The sequence below is a fragment of the Sinocyclocheilus rhinocerous genome, unplaced genomic scaffold (genome assembly GCF_001515625.1).
Source record: "Sinocyclocheilus rhinocerous isolate Xijiao unplaced genomic scaffold, SAMN03320098_v1.1 scaffold1390, whole genome shotgun sequence".
Classification (NCBI taxonomy): domain Eukaryota; kingdom Metazoa; phylum Chordata; class Actinopteri; order Cypriniformes; family Cyprinidae; genus Sinocyclocheilus; species Sinocyclocheilus rhinocerous.
Genome location: NW_015665627.1, coordinates 305628 through 320575, shown reverse-complemented (window position 1 = coordinate 320575; position 14948 = coordinate 305628). Strand labels below are relative to the sequence as shown.

Sequence of the window (14948 nt, the reverse complement as noted above, 5' to 3'; positions counted from 1 at the left end):
ACTGCTGTTCCTGAAACCACGCTTTCTTTCTTTGCGTGCACATTTGGGTGCATTATGCTAATATTTCCACATAGTGACCTAGATATGTGGGGGCGTGTTAGAACGAGCCGTTTTAGGTAGGTGTGGCTGACTCTTAACTTTTATAAAGAATATCTCTTTGGATTTGAGACTTTAGTCTTTGCAACTTTACAGATCTTCTTTATGCACCAAGAACTTGTAACACTCCAAAGAGAAAGGAAAACTTAAAATCGCATCATATGACCCCTTTAAGAGCATGTTAATTAAACAGAATTTAATTTTTGATTAAAAATTAAAAAGACAACGAAGGCGGCAACGACAAAGAGGAAGATGAACAAAAAGACAAAAACGAAGACGAAGAACATCAACAAGCTCAACAACAATTTATATTATTATTGTATCTGTAAAGATTTAGCAAGAAAAACATATTAGACTTGAAAAATCAATCATTATCACCATCATCATATTACTTATTTAATATATTAAATTGATATTATTATTATTATTAAATTACTTGATATAATTTACAAACAAATATAAAATTATTAATAATAATAATAATAATAATTTTACAGTACCATATTTCATAATAATTACCCAATTATTATTAATATTTATGTATTATTACATTATTTATTTTATTTAATATCAAGTAAAATATTCTTTCCTTAAAAAAATTGTCAATTATACAAAAATTGTTTTTGGCTGCATCCACAATAACAGCAAATTATACAACTATAAACAACAGCTAGCTAAAAAATGTTCCCTTTATGACATATTTCCATTGGCAAAAAAAAAAAACTAAGGTTTAAGCTTATAAGCTCAACAAAAGTAGACAACTGACCAAAATCCGTGTTACTCCAGCCCTGAACCACTGGACCATCCTACAGCTCTGAGAGTTTGACTCTGCCTGTCTCAGTGTGAAGACAACTACTCATCCCAAGAGTTTTTAACAGGATAACACCGGCTACTTTTCATGATCTCTCAATTACTAAGACAGCTCCCTTAAGATTTACTCCCCTTTAAAGTTCTGAAGCATGAACAAGAAAACGCAGACTCAAAATGGAGCCTATAAATGTGATCCTGATAAAAAAAACTCAGCCATAAAAATGTAAAAAAAATTAAATAAATCAAGACAGCTGAGGAGCTTATGAGGTGACAGTTTGACTAGACAGCTCCCTTAAGATTTACTCCCCTTTAAAGTTCTGAAGCATGAACAAGAAAACGCAGACTCAAAATGGAGCCTATAAATGTGATCCTGATAAAAAAAACTCAGCCATAAAAATGTAAAAAAAATAAAATAAATCAAGACAGCTGAGGAGCTTATGAGGTGACAGTTTGACTGTGTTGACAGTCGCCTCTCTTTGATGTCATCATTCTTCCTGTGGTTGGCTGGGTTCAGGGATTCAGGGCACATTTGACAGGTAGGCTCGGGAGCGTTTAGCATGTTTGCCCGGCAAGCCTCTGACAAATCAGCTGTTTAGGAGCTGTCAGTATGGTTGAGCAGCAAGGGGCCTGACATGGCCCGAGCAGATGGAGTCATGGACACAACAAGACACCAAATTCATATTCCATTCCAAAACACAGAGAGCTTCACGACCATCACAGAAGGAATGAAATAAAGTTACAGTCTCAGAGACTGAAGGATATTATACACACTAACACAATGTATGGAAGCTACGAGGATTGCTATTACTTTTCCTAAAGTGTCAGACTTTTATGTTCGGTGGATGATCAAAAGGGCCAAAAAAAACTTTATCTAGATTATTTAACTTTCCATGGCTGGAATTTTTGTGCAATCACCAAAGTATCAAATCTATTTGATTCACTCAGTGGTGGAAAATAAAGCAACAGTTGAAAGAAAATTCAAGATCTTTAGACCAAATGTCAGAGGAGACGCAAGAGCAGGCCTAGTGTTACACTGGTTTGAGCGAGGCACATGAAAGGTCTGGATGGGTAATTGCACAAGCTGCTGTCTCAAGATGAATGATGAGACTAGCAATGAGAGACTCACAGATGCAGATTAGACAAGGCTTGTCCTTCATTTCATCCAGCAAGTGCAGATAACAAGCAGTACACACTTTCAAAGGGGCATACGTTTTCTCAACAGAGGCATTATTTGCATTTCCTTATCATTACTCTTCTCATTGTAACTAGTGGCAGAGATTCAGGCCTGAAGAGAACACAACTATGTTACACAGTTCAAAGTTAGCTTTCAGTTCAAGCATGATATGGACTCTTACCATCAAGAGACAGCAAGCAACATGGCTTAATGAGAGAGAGAGAGCGAGAGAGAGAGAGAGAGAGAGAGAATATAACTCCGATTGTATTCGGCTGAAAGAAGAAAGTCATATACACCAAGGATGGCTTGAGGGTGAGTAAATCATAGGGTAATTTTCATTTTTGGGTGAAATATCCCTTTAATAAATCTGAAGTACCCTGCTAACCTTTGATTAAGTGGATCCAGGAAAAATGATTCTACAGGCCCTGTTTGAGTACTCTCAAAAACTCTGCTCAAAGCTCAGGACTGCGAAAGATCAGATATCATATTTGCATACGTGTGCAATGGCCCGTATCGCAAGGAAAAAGAACGGAGTCCCTTTTTAACAAACTGCCACCGAGCTCCAGCAAAATAATAACAGAATTAACAATTACATGACAGCTAATCACAACGGGCCGATGATTACAAACAAAAGCCCTGTCGCCATCAAACCCCTCCACAGTTGCAGTCATTTCGACTTTAAAAGCCTGCTCTCAATGTACCCTTTTCTCCCTACTTTCTTGTTCTAACTGAGCCCTGAGGGTTTCCACACTCTAGTTGAATTTGCATGTCAAAATTTCAGCTAAAACTTCAGTGGAAGGCAGTTAGCAGCTCTCGGCTCTGAAAAAAAACGAGAACAGAGAGGCTCCTTCTGTCCTGTATATGTGTGCAGGTTCTGCATAGCACAAAAACGAAACCCGCTTTCCTGAGAGGTCAGGAACTTATCACTGAGCAGAGCGAGTTACTCGAGGACAGATGCAGACACATCTCCTAATTGACAATTGCTCAGCTGTTTTCACTCCTTGGTGATATGTTAAGAGCAAGATGGCAAAATGTGGCGCGGGGTTAAAAATAACTCTTTTTGAAGTCCAGACCAGCAACCGACTGCTGGTAGTGCAAAACTAATGTGCTTAAGAGCAGGTACAAAGCATGCTGTCTTCACGCCAGGCCTGGGGTTGATTGACTCTTCTGATTGGCCGTCCTTGAGGTGGGACCCAGACTGGCAGTGCCTGTCTGGGTCCTGGTAAATCACGTCTGTCTTTCACGCTCTAAAAAGTCTACCTTTGAAGGGGGCCAGTGGCTCTGCCTGGCACACTCTCAAAAATCACAGGCAGCGAGAGGAAGCGGTGCCACAAGCCAATTATCTGCCCCTGGGTGAACAGAGGAGGAAAAAAAGGAAGGAAAATGAAAAGACAGGTGGGGGATCAGAGTGCTGTCAGAGTGGACTCTCCACATTAGTGCATACAGTGCTGCCCCGCTGATGATGCTGATGGGCACTGGGGCAATCTTGCCCTTATACTTACTCCACAGCAGCCTTGTAGATAAACTAGGAAAAAGAGTCAACACCTCCAAAGTGGCAAAATCAGTGGTGATAGAACTGAAGTTGGCCACCAAAACTCTATATGTGACCCTGGACCGCAAAACCAGTCATAAGGGTGAATTTTTTAAAATTACGATTTATACATCATCTGAAAGTTGAATAATTAAGCTTTCCATTGATGTATGGTTTGTTAGGATAGGACAATATTTGGCAGGGATACAACTATTTGAAAATCTGGAATCTGAGGGTGTAAAAAAATCTAAATACTGAGAAAATCGCCTTTAAAGTTGTCCAAATGAAGTTCTTAGCAATGCATGTTACTAATCAAAAATTAAGTTTTGATATATTTACGGTAGGAAATTACAAAATATCTTCATGGAACATGATCTTTACTTAACATCCTAATGATTTTTGGCATAAAAGAAAAATCGATAATTTTGACCCATACAATGTTTTTTTGGCTATTGCTAAAAATATACCCAAGCGACTTAAGACTGGTTTTGTGGTCCAGGGTCACATATATCAATACATTCCAGGGTCAAAAATGGTTGCTTGGCGCAAAAAATGCCACTAAAATTGACCATATTTTAAGATTTCAATAAAAAAACCCCTGCACAATTAAACTAAATATATTACTGCAGTTGTGATTAAAAAATGAAAGCTGAAAACAAATGGCAAGTGTCAATTGTGTTTACATTACACTTAGATCTGCTCATGTTGAAATAGATTTCTTTTTACACATTTTTGGCAGCGCGATTATTATAACCAATCATAGAATGAAGACATGGACTATTTTAGTGATGGGGAACGTTGTTTGCACGATTTCTGTATGTAAATTAATCCAAGTTTGAATAACCATTTTGTTTTAACCAAAAACCAATGTGAACCAATGTGTAAAAAAAAAAAAAAAACACTATTTCATAAATGGTTCTTAACTTCTTGTGTTTGTGTAGTAAGAAATTGATGTCCCACTTCATATTTTATGTATACTATTAATTTACATTAATATTAAATATTACAATATCAAACGCAGTAATCAACAATAATGATTTTTGTTGCCACCCTACACTTTAATGAGTTCCTTTTTTTTTATTAATGTACTTTATGTAGGTTATTTACATCATGCAACTGTTGTGTAAATACATGTGTGCCACCTTTGAGCAGCATTCAACATAAATGTCATGTCAGATGCAGCTGTTCCACCTTTGCAGTGTAGGGATGGCTTTTGTTGATGCTGATCAAATTTTATATCTTCTGTAGTATTCTGATTGATTGAAGTAATTGATTAAATGTAAATATTTGTCATAAAAGACTACACATTTTAATAAGGCAATTTCCCTTACAAAGGTAAAAAATGCCCCTGGAATTGATTTAAATTAAGGGGCAAATATTGTCCCTTAATGAAAAAGTTGATTTCTACAGTTTGATCTTGTTATGTGGTTCAGTCAGATCAGTCAGTCAGTCAGAGAACAGAGAACAATCAGTCCAGGAAGTGCTGAAGAAGTAGCCAAAAACAGCAGATTACAGCATTGCAACTTCAAAAAATCTTCTGCAGGTTTCAAAACATCACTCTGCACACTTTTTGTTGCAAAACTACCTTTGTGAAATACTTCACAAAAATTGTGAGGGCTGAGATCGGGGCCCAGCCACTAACACTTACAGTGATGTCATGCAAGCTGGTAAGTAGCAGGTGGTGACAGTGGCACTGATGGAAAGTGTTTTTTGGGGTGGCTCTGGCTCTCTTTTCAGTAGCATTCTCTTTATTTTGCCTTTTTGTGCTCTGCTGACATGTTTTCATCTCATATTTTTGGATTACTGTCATTTAAAAAGTGTAAATGTTGCGGCCTACAAACTTTGCCATTGCCAATGTTTTCTGCCAGCTGTGCACAGAATCAACAATCAACTTTCAAATGCATGATACGTTGTTTCCCACAACTGTGAATCCTTTGAAAATACATTTATGTCAGATTAAAAGTTTGTAGATACACCTTGTCATGCTGCTCTGGATGCAGTTTTCTTTGCAGTACAGAGTTGTACCACATTCTAAATTTAAGAAATGGATTCAAAAGTGTGAATCTGGATTTCAACTTTCAAGGCTTTGTCAAGTTAACAATCAAAGTATGTCACTTATAGTAATTCTAGATATTTCTATTGAATTTCAATCCTTTTTAACTCCTAATTACTACTAACCCACCTACTAACCTGCATATTCAGGTGAGCCAAACAATAGAAGGACAAGGAAAAAAGAGAACCTGCCATTATAGAGAAAATCCGCAGTACATACCTTGTTGCCGATGGCTTTTTTAGGTGGGAAATTGAATGTGTCGACTTGTGGGAATTGCGGCCGCAGGTAATTGTGCAGTGCCCTAAACTCAGCATAGCGCCGGTACACATTCCACTCATTGTCCAGGATTCTAATGTACACCTGAAAAAAATAAAATGCATAAAATGTCACAGGTTACAGTGATAAGTATCTGATGTGTCATTTTGCTGTTGTTGGTCTCATTATTATTTGCATCTGTTATAAACCAGGTTTCCCATGGTGCCGTAGCCAGATAGACAAAAGGGACTGTATCTAGAAGAGCACTGCAGGGACAACAACACAAGGAAGAGGAGGGAGATAGGAGGAGAGGGATGCTATTTTCACGCCTCACTTTCTCCTTCAGAGCAGGACAGAGGAACCTGGCTCAAATTACCCAAGCAAGACCTCTGATCACAGCAAAGCGGCACGCTTAAGTCTCTTGAACAGACAGCAGTGAGTCCACCGGGGACGCAAGGCAGAGAGTGTGCACGTCTGTTTTTAGTAACAGGATCTCATGAGAGGTTAGACTCTAACATCACGTTAGCACCTGCGAAGCCATGCTGACAGTGTCAAACTCAGGCTGTTCTGAGGCTACTGGTGTCAGCGTCAGTGCAATAACTTAAAAAAAATCATGCATGCAAACCAGACACCAAAATAACTCAAATGGCCTTAAAAACTAAAACTGCATTCTACAGGCTATTGCAAATTTCCAATGTAATTCTCATTGTTCATGCAACAGCATGCAGCCAGTACCCATAGTAACAGTGACAAAAGGGTAACACTTTAGTTTAGGGACCAATTCTCACTATTAACTAGTTGCTTATTAGCAGGCATATTACTAGCATACTGGCTGATTATTAGCACTTATAAAGTTAGTTAATAGTGACAACTGGTCCTAAACTAAAGTGTGACCGATGAAAGTACACTGTCATTCAAAAGTTTGGGGTTGGTCAGTTTCTTTTTAAAATATTTTAAAGTCTCTTTTGCTCACCAAGGGTGCATTTATTTGATCAAAAATGCAATAAAAACAGAAACATCATGAAATATTATTGCAATTTAAAATAAATGTTTTCTATTTTAATACATTTTAAAATGTAATTCATTTTTAGTGAGCAGCCATTACTGCAGTCTTCAGTTTCACATTATGCTTCAGAAATCGGCTTAATATTTTTGTGAAAACTGGGATACATTTTCTTCAGAATTCTTTGATAAATAGAAAGTTCAAAAGAACAGCATTTATTTTAAACAGAAATATTTAACATTTAAATGCCTTCACTGTCACTTTTTATCGATTTAATTTGTCCTTGCCGAATAAAAGTATGAATTTGTTTAAAAGAATCTTTTAATGGTAATGTATAAATCAAAGATGGTGACTTCTAAAACAATTGACATGATGTTAATTAATTAACTTTTCCATATGAACTACAAACGAGAGTTAATTCATCACACGTTATGAATTTTGAATCGTTTTGAATTTTGCAGCATTCAAACACACATTAACAAATACGTTGATGAAAAAACATCTCTCGTGATCCATGACCCAGAACAATAACAAAAGGGTACCCACTCTTTCCCATAGTGCACCGGGGGAACGGACATGTAAAAAGCGGAATGACACTAAAAATCACATTGGAAGGTCTTGGGTGTTGAAGATGAGAGTGAGCAGAATAACAAACAAGGCTTAGTCACAAGCAGCAGGCCATTACAGTTTCACTCATAGCCATTATCTTTAATAGCCTGTGCTCTGTTTGAGTTCAGGCTGGTTTGGCGATTTCATGAATATAGGATGTTGATGCTTTATAAAGTTTAATTTAATTCTCTTTACAAATTAGCTTGATAGCAACTGCTTTATGCAAATCTTATTTATGATTAAACCTTGAAATTCTATAAACATATTAATCAGAGGCATATTTCAAAGAAGCTGCCACAATCATATTAAGACACCCAGAATGATGAACAGACACACTGAATCACACAAACACACACACAAGAGATGTTTCATAGCCTTAACTAAAGGAAATCAAGTTGACAAACTGACGGTGTATTAAAGCTGTCATAATCCTATAGAGGCGGTTTCATTAGCATACATATTTATGGCAACAAATCATCCTCTAAAGAGCAATCACTTCCCCCTCAATAATTGCAAATTAATACCACGAAAAAGTGTTTCATGAAATCCAGCTCTCACTTAAAAATCTTTCTTGACAAAAATAAAACCAACCTCAATTAAAATGAAAGCTTATGGCAACATGTCAAGAAATTCTGGAATTAGCCAAATCAAACAAAACAACATTTAAAAAAAAAGGAGCAAGTGTTGAAAAAATGTAATCAAATTTCACCTGCAGTTCACTCTCAATATTTATTAATCATTAAACATTACAATCTAGATTGTAATGCGAGTTAAGTAACTCTCTGTCATGATGCTTGTGTGTTTCGTGCCATTGCCAGGGCATTTCTAGACAGTGTGAGTTGCTAAGGTGTTCTGAGTGGTTGTAGCACATTGTTATGCGGTTGCTAGGGTGATCTGAGTGGTTGCTATGCGGTATTCCAAGTGGTTTTAGCATGCTGCTAAAGTGTTCTGATAAGAACATTGCTATGAAGTTGCTAGGGTGTTCTGAGTGGTTTCAGCAGAACACTTAAAGTGTTCTGATTGGTGAATGATGGCACATTGCTATGTGGTTGCTATGGTGTTCTGAATGGCTGTTTAGATGTTGGTGGTTTTATCAAACTGATGATGTGTTCTGGTTGCTATGTGTTTTAAATGGTTGCTAAGATGTTCTAAGCAGTTAGTTCACTGTTAAAGTACACATGAAATCAAAATTGACTATATTTATTTCGTTAGAGCACACTGCTATTTTTGTGGTGAACAATTCATCCGTGCAAGTCAATAATAAAAAAAAAATTTATAGTTTGCCTTTGTAATCTTTAATCCAAATCTGAAAATGCGCCTCCCCGCTGAAATGACGGACCTTCTCCGATGACGTCAGTTTGACGGCTTGGGCTTGAGCATAACATCCTTAAACACGCCCCTCCAACTGTCAGTGTTGTTCTGAATGAAATGCCTACTTTACTATATCCAATCAGTTCGCAGTAGAAAAAACTGTTTTTCACATTCAATATTCCGTTTCTCTATGAAGTACGTCACAATACGGAAGTCGGCCGCAACTTCCGGTTCACACAGACTTTAAAGTGTTCTGATTGGTGGTAGTACATTGCTATGCAGTTGCTAGGGTGTTCTGAGAGGTTTTAGCACACTGTAAAAGTGTTTTGATTGGTGTTAGCATATTTATAAGTGGTTGCTATGATGTTCTGAGTGGTTTTAGCACACAGTTAAAAGAGTATTGATTAGTGTTAGTACATTGCTAAGTGGTGGCTAGGGTATTCTGAATTGCTATATGGTATGTAAAGTGTTCCAATTGGTGTTAGCATATTGCTCAGCGGTTGCTAGGGTGATCTGATTGGTTGCTATGATGTTTTGAGTGGTTTTAGCACACAGTTAAAGTGTTCTGATCAGTATTAGTACATTGCTAAGCGGTTGTTATAAGGTGTTTTGAGTTATTGCTATGCGATATGTAAAGTGTTCTGATTGGTGTTAGTACATTGCTAAGGAGTTGTTAGGTTGTTCTGAGGGGTTACTATGTGGTTAATAAGATGTTCCGAGTGGTTTTAGGACACTGCTAAAGTGCTCTGATTAGTGTTAACGTATTGTGAAGCGGTTGCTATGGTAGAGTTATTGCTACGTATGTGGTAGCTAAGATGTTTTGAGTGGTTTTAAAACACTGCTAAAGTGTGCTCATTGGTGTTAGCATATTGCTATGCGGTTGCTACGGTTTTCTGTCTGGTGTTAGTACATTGCTACGTGGTTGATAAGGTGTTCTGAGTGGTTTTAGCACCAGGGTTGGCCCTGGTGCTAAAAACATTTTGACCCTTTAAAAAAAACATGCAACCAGCCTTTTCAGTTAGCAACCTGCAGAGTGCAGACACTACCAGGCCTCACAAAAATGCAGGAGAAATCAGAAAGCCAAGCCCGTAATGCGTTTTTTTGTCATGGAAATACAAAGACAATTTTACTTATAAATGTGAAAAAGGATGTAACCACAGTGCAATCAAATTTTTGTTTACCTGCAACAAAACTTCCCTCGACTTCAAAGGAACTTCTAACCTTGAAAAAGCATCTTAAAGGAAGTTGTTCTCAGTCTTTAAAAACCAGAGCTGCCAACACTGTTCTCATTTTCACGGACACAGTGCCAGTGAGGTTTGTCTGTACGAGTTCTTGTTTTTCCATACAGTATTTATATCATATGGCATATTTAAGCAATATCAATCGTGGAAGAAGAGTGCTGTTTTCCTGAATATTAGCATAATTGCAAATGTGATACTGATTTTATGCAATTCAAAAACAACAAGTTAATATAAAGTGACTGACTTTAAAGAACAGTATTGTCTGATTTGCTCTCTATCGCCAACAAAAATATTCCCAAATACGAGTGTCTGTTTGCACAAAGTGCAGAAAGCCCACCTTGTTGGCAGAGGCTATTTACATAGACATGATTACAAAAGACGTTTGTCAAACAAAAGTAGCAGTGGCATAGGCAGTAAGACACTTGTTAGTAACCTGACACAATCAACCTGAGTTCTGTTCCCATTCTTCTCCCTTTTCCCATCACATATCCGATCTGAAAGGCATTTATTTTCTATAAAAATGAAGGAAATATTTTTAAAAAGTGGAAATAAGGCAGCATCCGTTTAATAATTTTAATAAATATCATAATTCACACAATATGTTATTATTGCATACTGATTTATAATGTACCACAATACTGAGGTGCAAATATCTGCCACTATTTGCAAGTATAACTAGCATCTAATTACTATTGTACTTACTTCAAAGAAAATACTACTATTTTTACATAGTGTAAATAGAATCTATCCTTATTTGCACTTAGTGTGACTAGAATCTATCGCTATTCTATTATCGCTATATATTCTATTATATTATAGCCTACAACACAGTGCTGTTTGGTTCCTGAATGAATCCGCATTTTGAACGAATCGGTTCGAATGCAGTTACATTCATAAAATCACTTGCTTCATTCCTGAATGAATCATTCCTTTAGAACTGAATGATTCCACGACTCATTCATTAAGATTTGCCAGCACCTACTGGCAGTTTTAATTTCTCGCATAACATTATTTATGCATTCATAATTGCTTTAAATGCATTCATACTAGGGCTGAACGATTTTGGAAAATAATCTAATTGCGATTTTTTTTTACCAATATTGCGATTGCGATTTAATATGCAATTATTTTTTAAAGCTCTTTATGAGCTATAAATCATTGCATAGTATGACCAACATTTGAATGGCCAGCACCTGCCTGGGTCTGTGCGACTTCATCTATGGCTTTTCTCTTCGCTTTCACAAACCGATCCATCTCCCATTCTAATTACGTCCTTTGGCTGTTTACTGTTTTATTTCTTTTCTTTTTCTGCTGATGGCCCGCGCTCGACTTGAAGCAGCGCTGCTTAGACCGATGGGTGTGTGTCATCAAAGTACTGCCAGAGCTATAAGAGAGCGCGGACGTCTCCATATACTTTCTCTCACTGTACTTTGATGTCAAAGGCTACACTGATCGATCTTCAAGTGGAACACACCTCTTTACTCTGGCGTGTCACGTGACTGAGTGTAATCGCAGTCTCTGCAATTGAAAAATCGTGTTTTTTCATATCGCAAATGCAATTAATCGTTCAGCCCTAATTCATACACATTTTTATTTAGAGGGGCTTAACATAAAAACAAGACATCAAAATGAATACGCTCCTAACCTTAAGTATTCCAAAGTATTTAGATTAAGTGACTAAAACTGAGTAATCTAATGAAATACATTACAAATTACTTTTTAAAGCATGTATTTTGTAATCTGCAGTGAAACACATTTTAAAAGTAACCTTCCCAACCCTGTTTAGCACACAGCTAAAGTGTTCTGATTGGTGTTTGCACAGTGCTATACGTTTGCAAGGTGTTGCTATGTGTTTTCGTTAGCCACAAACTGTACTTTAAGTCCCAGTCAAAAGGTAAATAGGAAGGAAATTAAAAACAACTACATTAATCTGCTCTAATTAATCTAGCACTGTAATAGCACTGTGGATAATTCATAATTTGTGAGTGTCACTGGGACACACTCATTGGTCTATTCATTTGGGCATTACTGTAAGGAGGAAATGTGTATTGCTTGTGTACCTTTGGCAGATATGTATTACTTCCACTATGGACAGTATAATGGAAAAGTAATTTATCTTTTTTGAGAAACAATGAAAGGAGAAAGAAAAGAGCAGCCAGTATATGATTCATACTAAAAGCAAATGTCAGCCTGGGGGAGGATGCTAATATTTAGCCCTGCTATAAAAGCATTTACAATATCTCATTATATTCATATTGAGAGAAGAAGTGTTCCTTACGGAGAGGCGACAAGATGCAGAGAAAATGCATTTTCTGGCAATTTACCAATTACACACACACACAAACACTCGTCTATGTTCCAGCTCAGATACCTCACACCATATTCGTCAGCGCTGTAGCAGCGGGCAAGCGTGCAATCTTGTCTGAAGATGAAATGCAGGGAATTAATGTCGGTTTGGCAGCATGTCTACTTGGAGGTGCCCAGCTGTGGTAAAAGCTGTGGTTTGACCCCTTCTATTTCGGCTGGAATCATATAAGGAGACCTACTCCTCATCTCACGGAGAGAGCGGCACCCTCTTTCTACCTACAGAGACTTACCTACAGAGAGCTTAAAGGGATAGTTCACCCAAAAATGAAAATTCTGTCATCATTTACTCACCCTCATGTCGTTCCAAACATGTATGAGTTGCTTTCTTATCACAGTCACGACTCATGCAGCTGTAAGGTTTTCTTTTTCTTTTGTTTTTACTCGCGATCTTTACAACACGCATTACATTATGTATTTCATGGCACACTCGTTTTATGCGTATTTGGCGCCACCTATTGTTGTGGGTGTATTATTGACATGTCAAAGTCTAGACTCTGAATATAAGACGACCGCGTTTTTTCAGATGTATTTCCAAGAAAAAAATATTGTCTTATATTCGGGACAATACGGTAAATGATAACTTAGTTTTCATTTTGGGTGAACTATCCCTAATCACTAATATCATATATTTTAGATGAAATACATCCAGTTATTTAGGTAATTTTTAGTCCTCCAATAAAAATAATTCCAAAGGGAGTCAAAAACAGGACCAACTGTCACAAAAATATACAACGATACCCTTCCATTTTAAACTATGAGCGCAAAAAAAAAAATGTACATAATTTCTGATCAAGATATAAATTTGTAAACTTGAGCCAAAAATAACTGAAAATATTTAATTGTATTTAGAGTAGGCTACATAAAATGCAATTTTAAAAAAACTACAAATGTAATGTCCATCACTGTTATTCCCATCACATAATGCTATTAAACACATTATATGATACCATACAGGAATGTGGTGAAAATTACATTGTGTTTGGAATTTTCATAACTAAAAATGACAGCTATCCTGTCACTCATCCACTTTTGGACACTGTTAGCGGACAAATTAAATAAAATGGTGAGTGTGTGAAAAGTGCATTTTAAGAGCATTTCTAAAAGTCCAACAGGGTCAAAAGTGCCCAAATTATAGGACCTGAACTAACTGTTGTATTATGTTGTTGTCTAAACAAATTTTGATGGTGTATCCAAAACCAGGTTACACTAAGTAGTGTATCTTTAATAACTCTAATTATAAAAATAAATAAATCTAATTATACAGTTTTGAGCACTGATTCTGGAAAGCACACTCATCATGGTACACGGCCGTACAATTTGACACCCACCCCCAAGTTCATTCTACACTCCAGTTCTACCGAGACAAAACATTTGCTAAATTAGGCAGAAAATAGAATCCATTTGGAAGATTGCTGTGCCAGAGTCATGGTGTAAAAGGAATTACAGAACCAGAGAGAGAAATGAAGAGAGGAAGGAAAGGAGGAGAGGGAGCCATAAGGAGGAGTGAGAAGAGTTTTTCATTAGGAACATTCAGCCGCAACATCTGTCACCTGTGTGCAAAGTACAAGCAGGTGTGTGTGTGTGTGTGTGTGTGTGTGTGTGTGTGAGCGCATGTTATGTTCAAAGCGTAACAATTATCCTTCCAGTTGACATTCAAGAACCTCAAAATACAAGTAAAACCCAGTCAATGGTCAAATTCTCTTAGCTTTAATATGCCCTCTGCAATCAAACAGGAAAATAGTCCAAAAGCAACAAAGTACAATTAGAGCAGCTAAAAGGCAGACAGCATTGATCCAGTATTAATGTTATATTATACCTATACACTATTATTCAAAAGTTTGGGGTCAGTAACTTTTTTTAAAGAAATTACATATTTTTATTCATCAAAGATGCATTAAATGGTTTAAAAAGTGACAGTAAAGACATCTGTAATGTTACAAAAGGTTTCCATTTTTTTTTTTTAATTCCTTTTTAATTTTTTATTAATCAAAGAAGCCTGAAAAAATGTATCACCATTTCCAACAAAAATATTAAGCAGAGCAACTGTTTTCAACATTGACAATAATAAGAAATGTTTCTTGAGCAGCAAATCAGCATATTAGAATGATTTCTGAAAGATCATGTGACACTGAAGACTGGAGTAATGATGCTGAAAATTCAGCTTTGCCATTGCAGGAATAAATTAAATTTTAAAATTCATTCAAATCGAAAACAGTTATTTAAAACACTGTAATAATATTTCATAATATGACTGTTCTTACTGTATTTTTAATCAAATAAATATAGCTTTGGTTAGCATAAGAGACTTTAAACAATTTACTTACTTACCAATTTACCAACCCCAAAGTTTTGAACGTTAGCCTGTATGTAATAATCAGCAGTGAATAGAAATAATTACATAAAATAACTGAGAAAAAAATGAATAATTGTATTATTGTGATAAATCTAATACAATGAATGATCTGACCTTATCTGTCACCTTGAAAAATAATCAAAAC

General features: G+C 36.5%; 1 protein-coding gene across 1 annotated transcript in view; it reads right to left on the bottom strand.

Annotated features, from left to right (window-relative positions):
• snx29 (sorting nexin 29) overlaps window positions 1-14948 on the bottom strand; it is a 122745-nt gene that overhangs the window by 18283 nt on the left and 89514 nt on the right. Inside the window, exon 19 of the mRNA XM_016542480.1 lies at window positions 5884-6024. Coding sequence (XP_016397966.1) covers window positions 5884-6024 — 141 coding nt within the window. The remainder of the gene's footprint in view (window positions 1-5883; window positions 6025-14948) is intronic.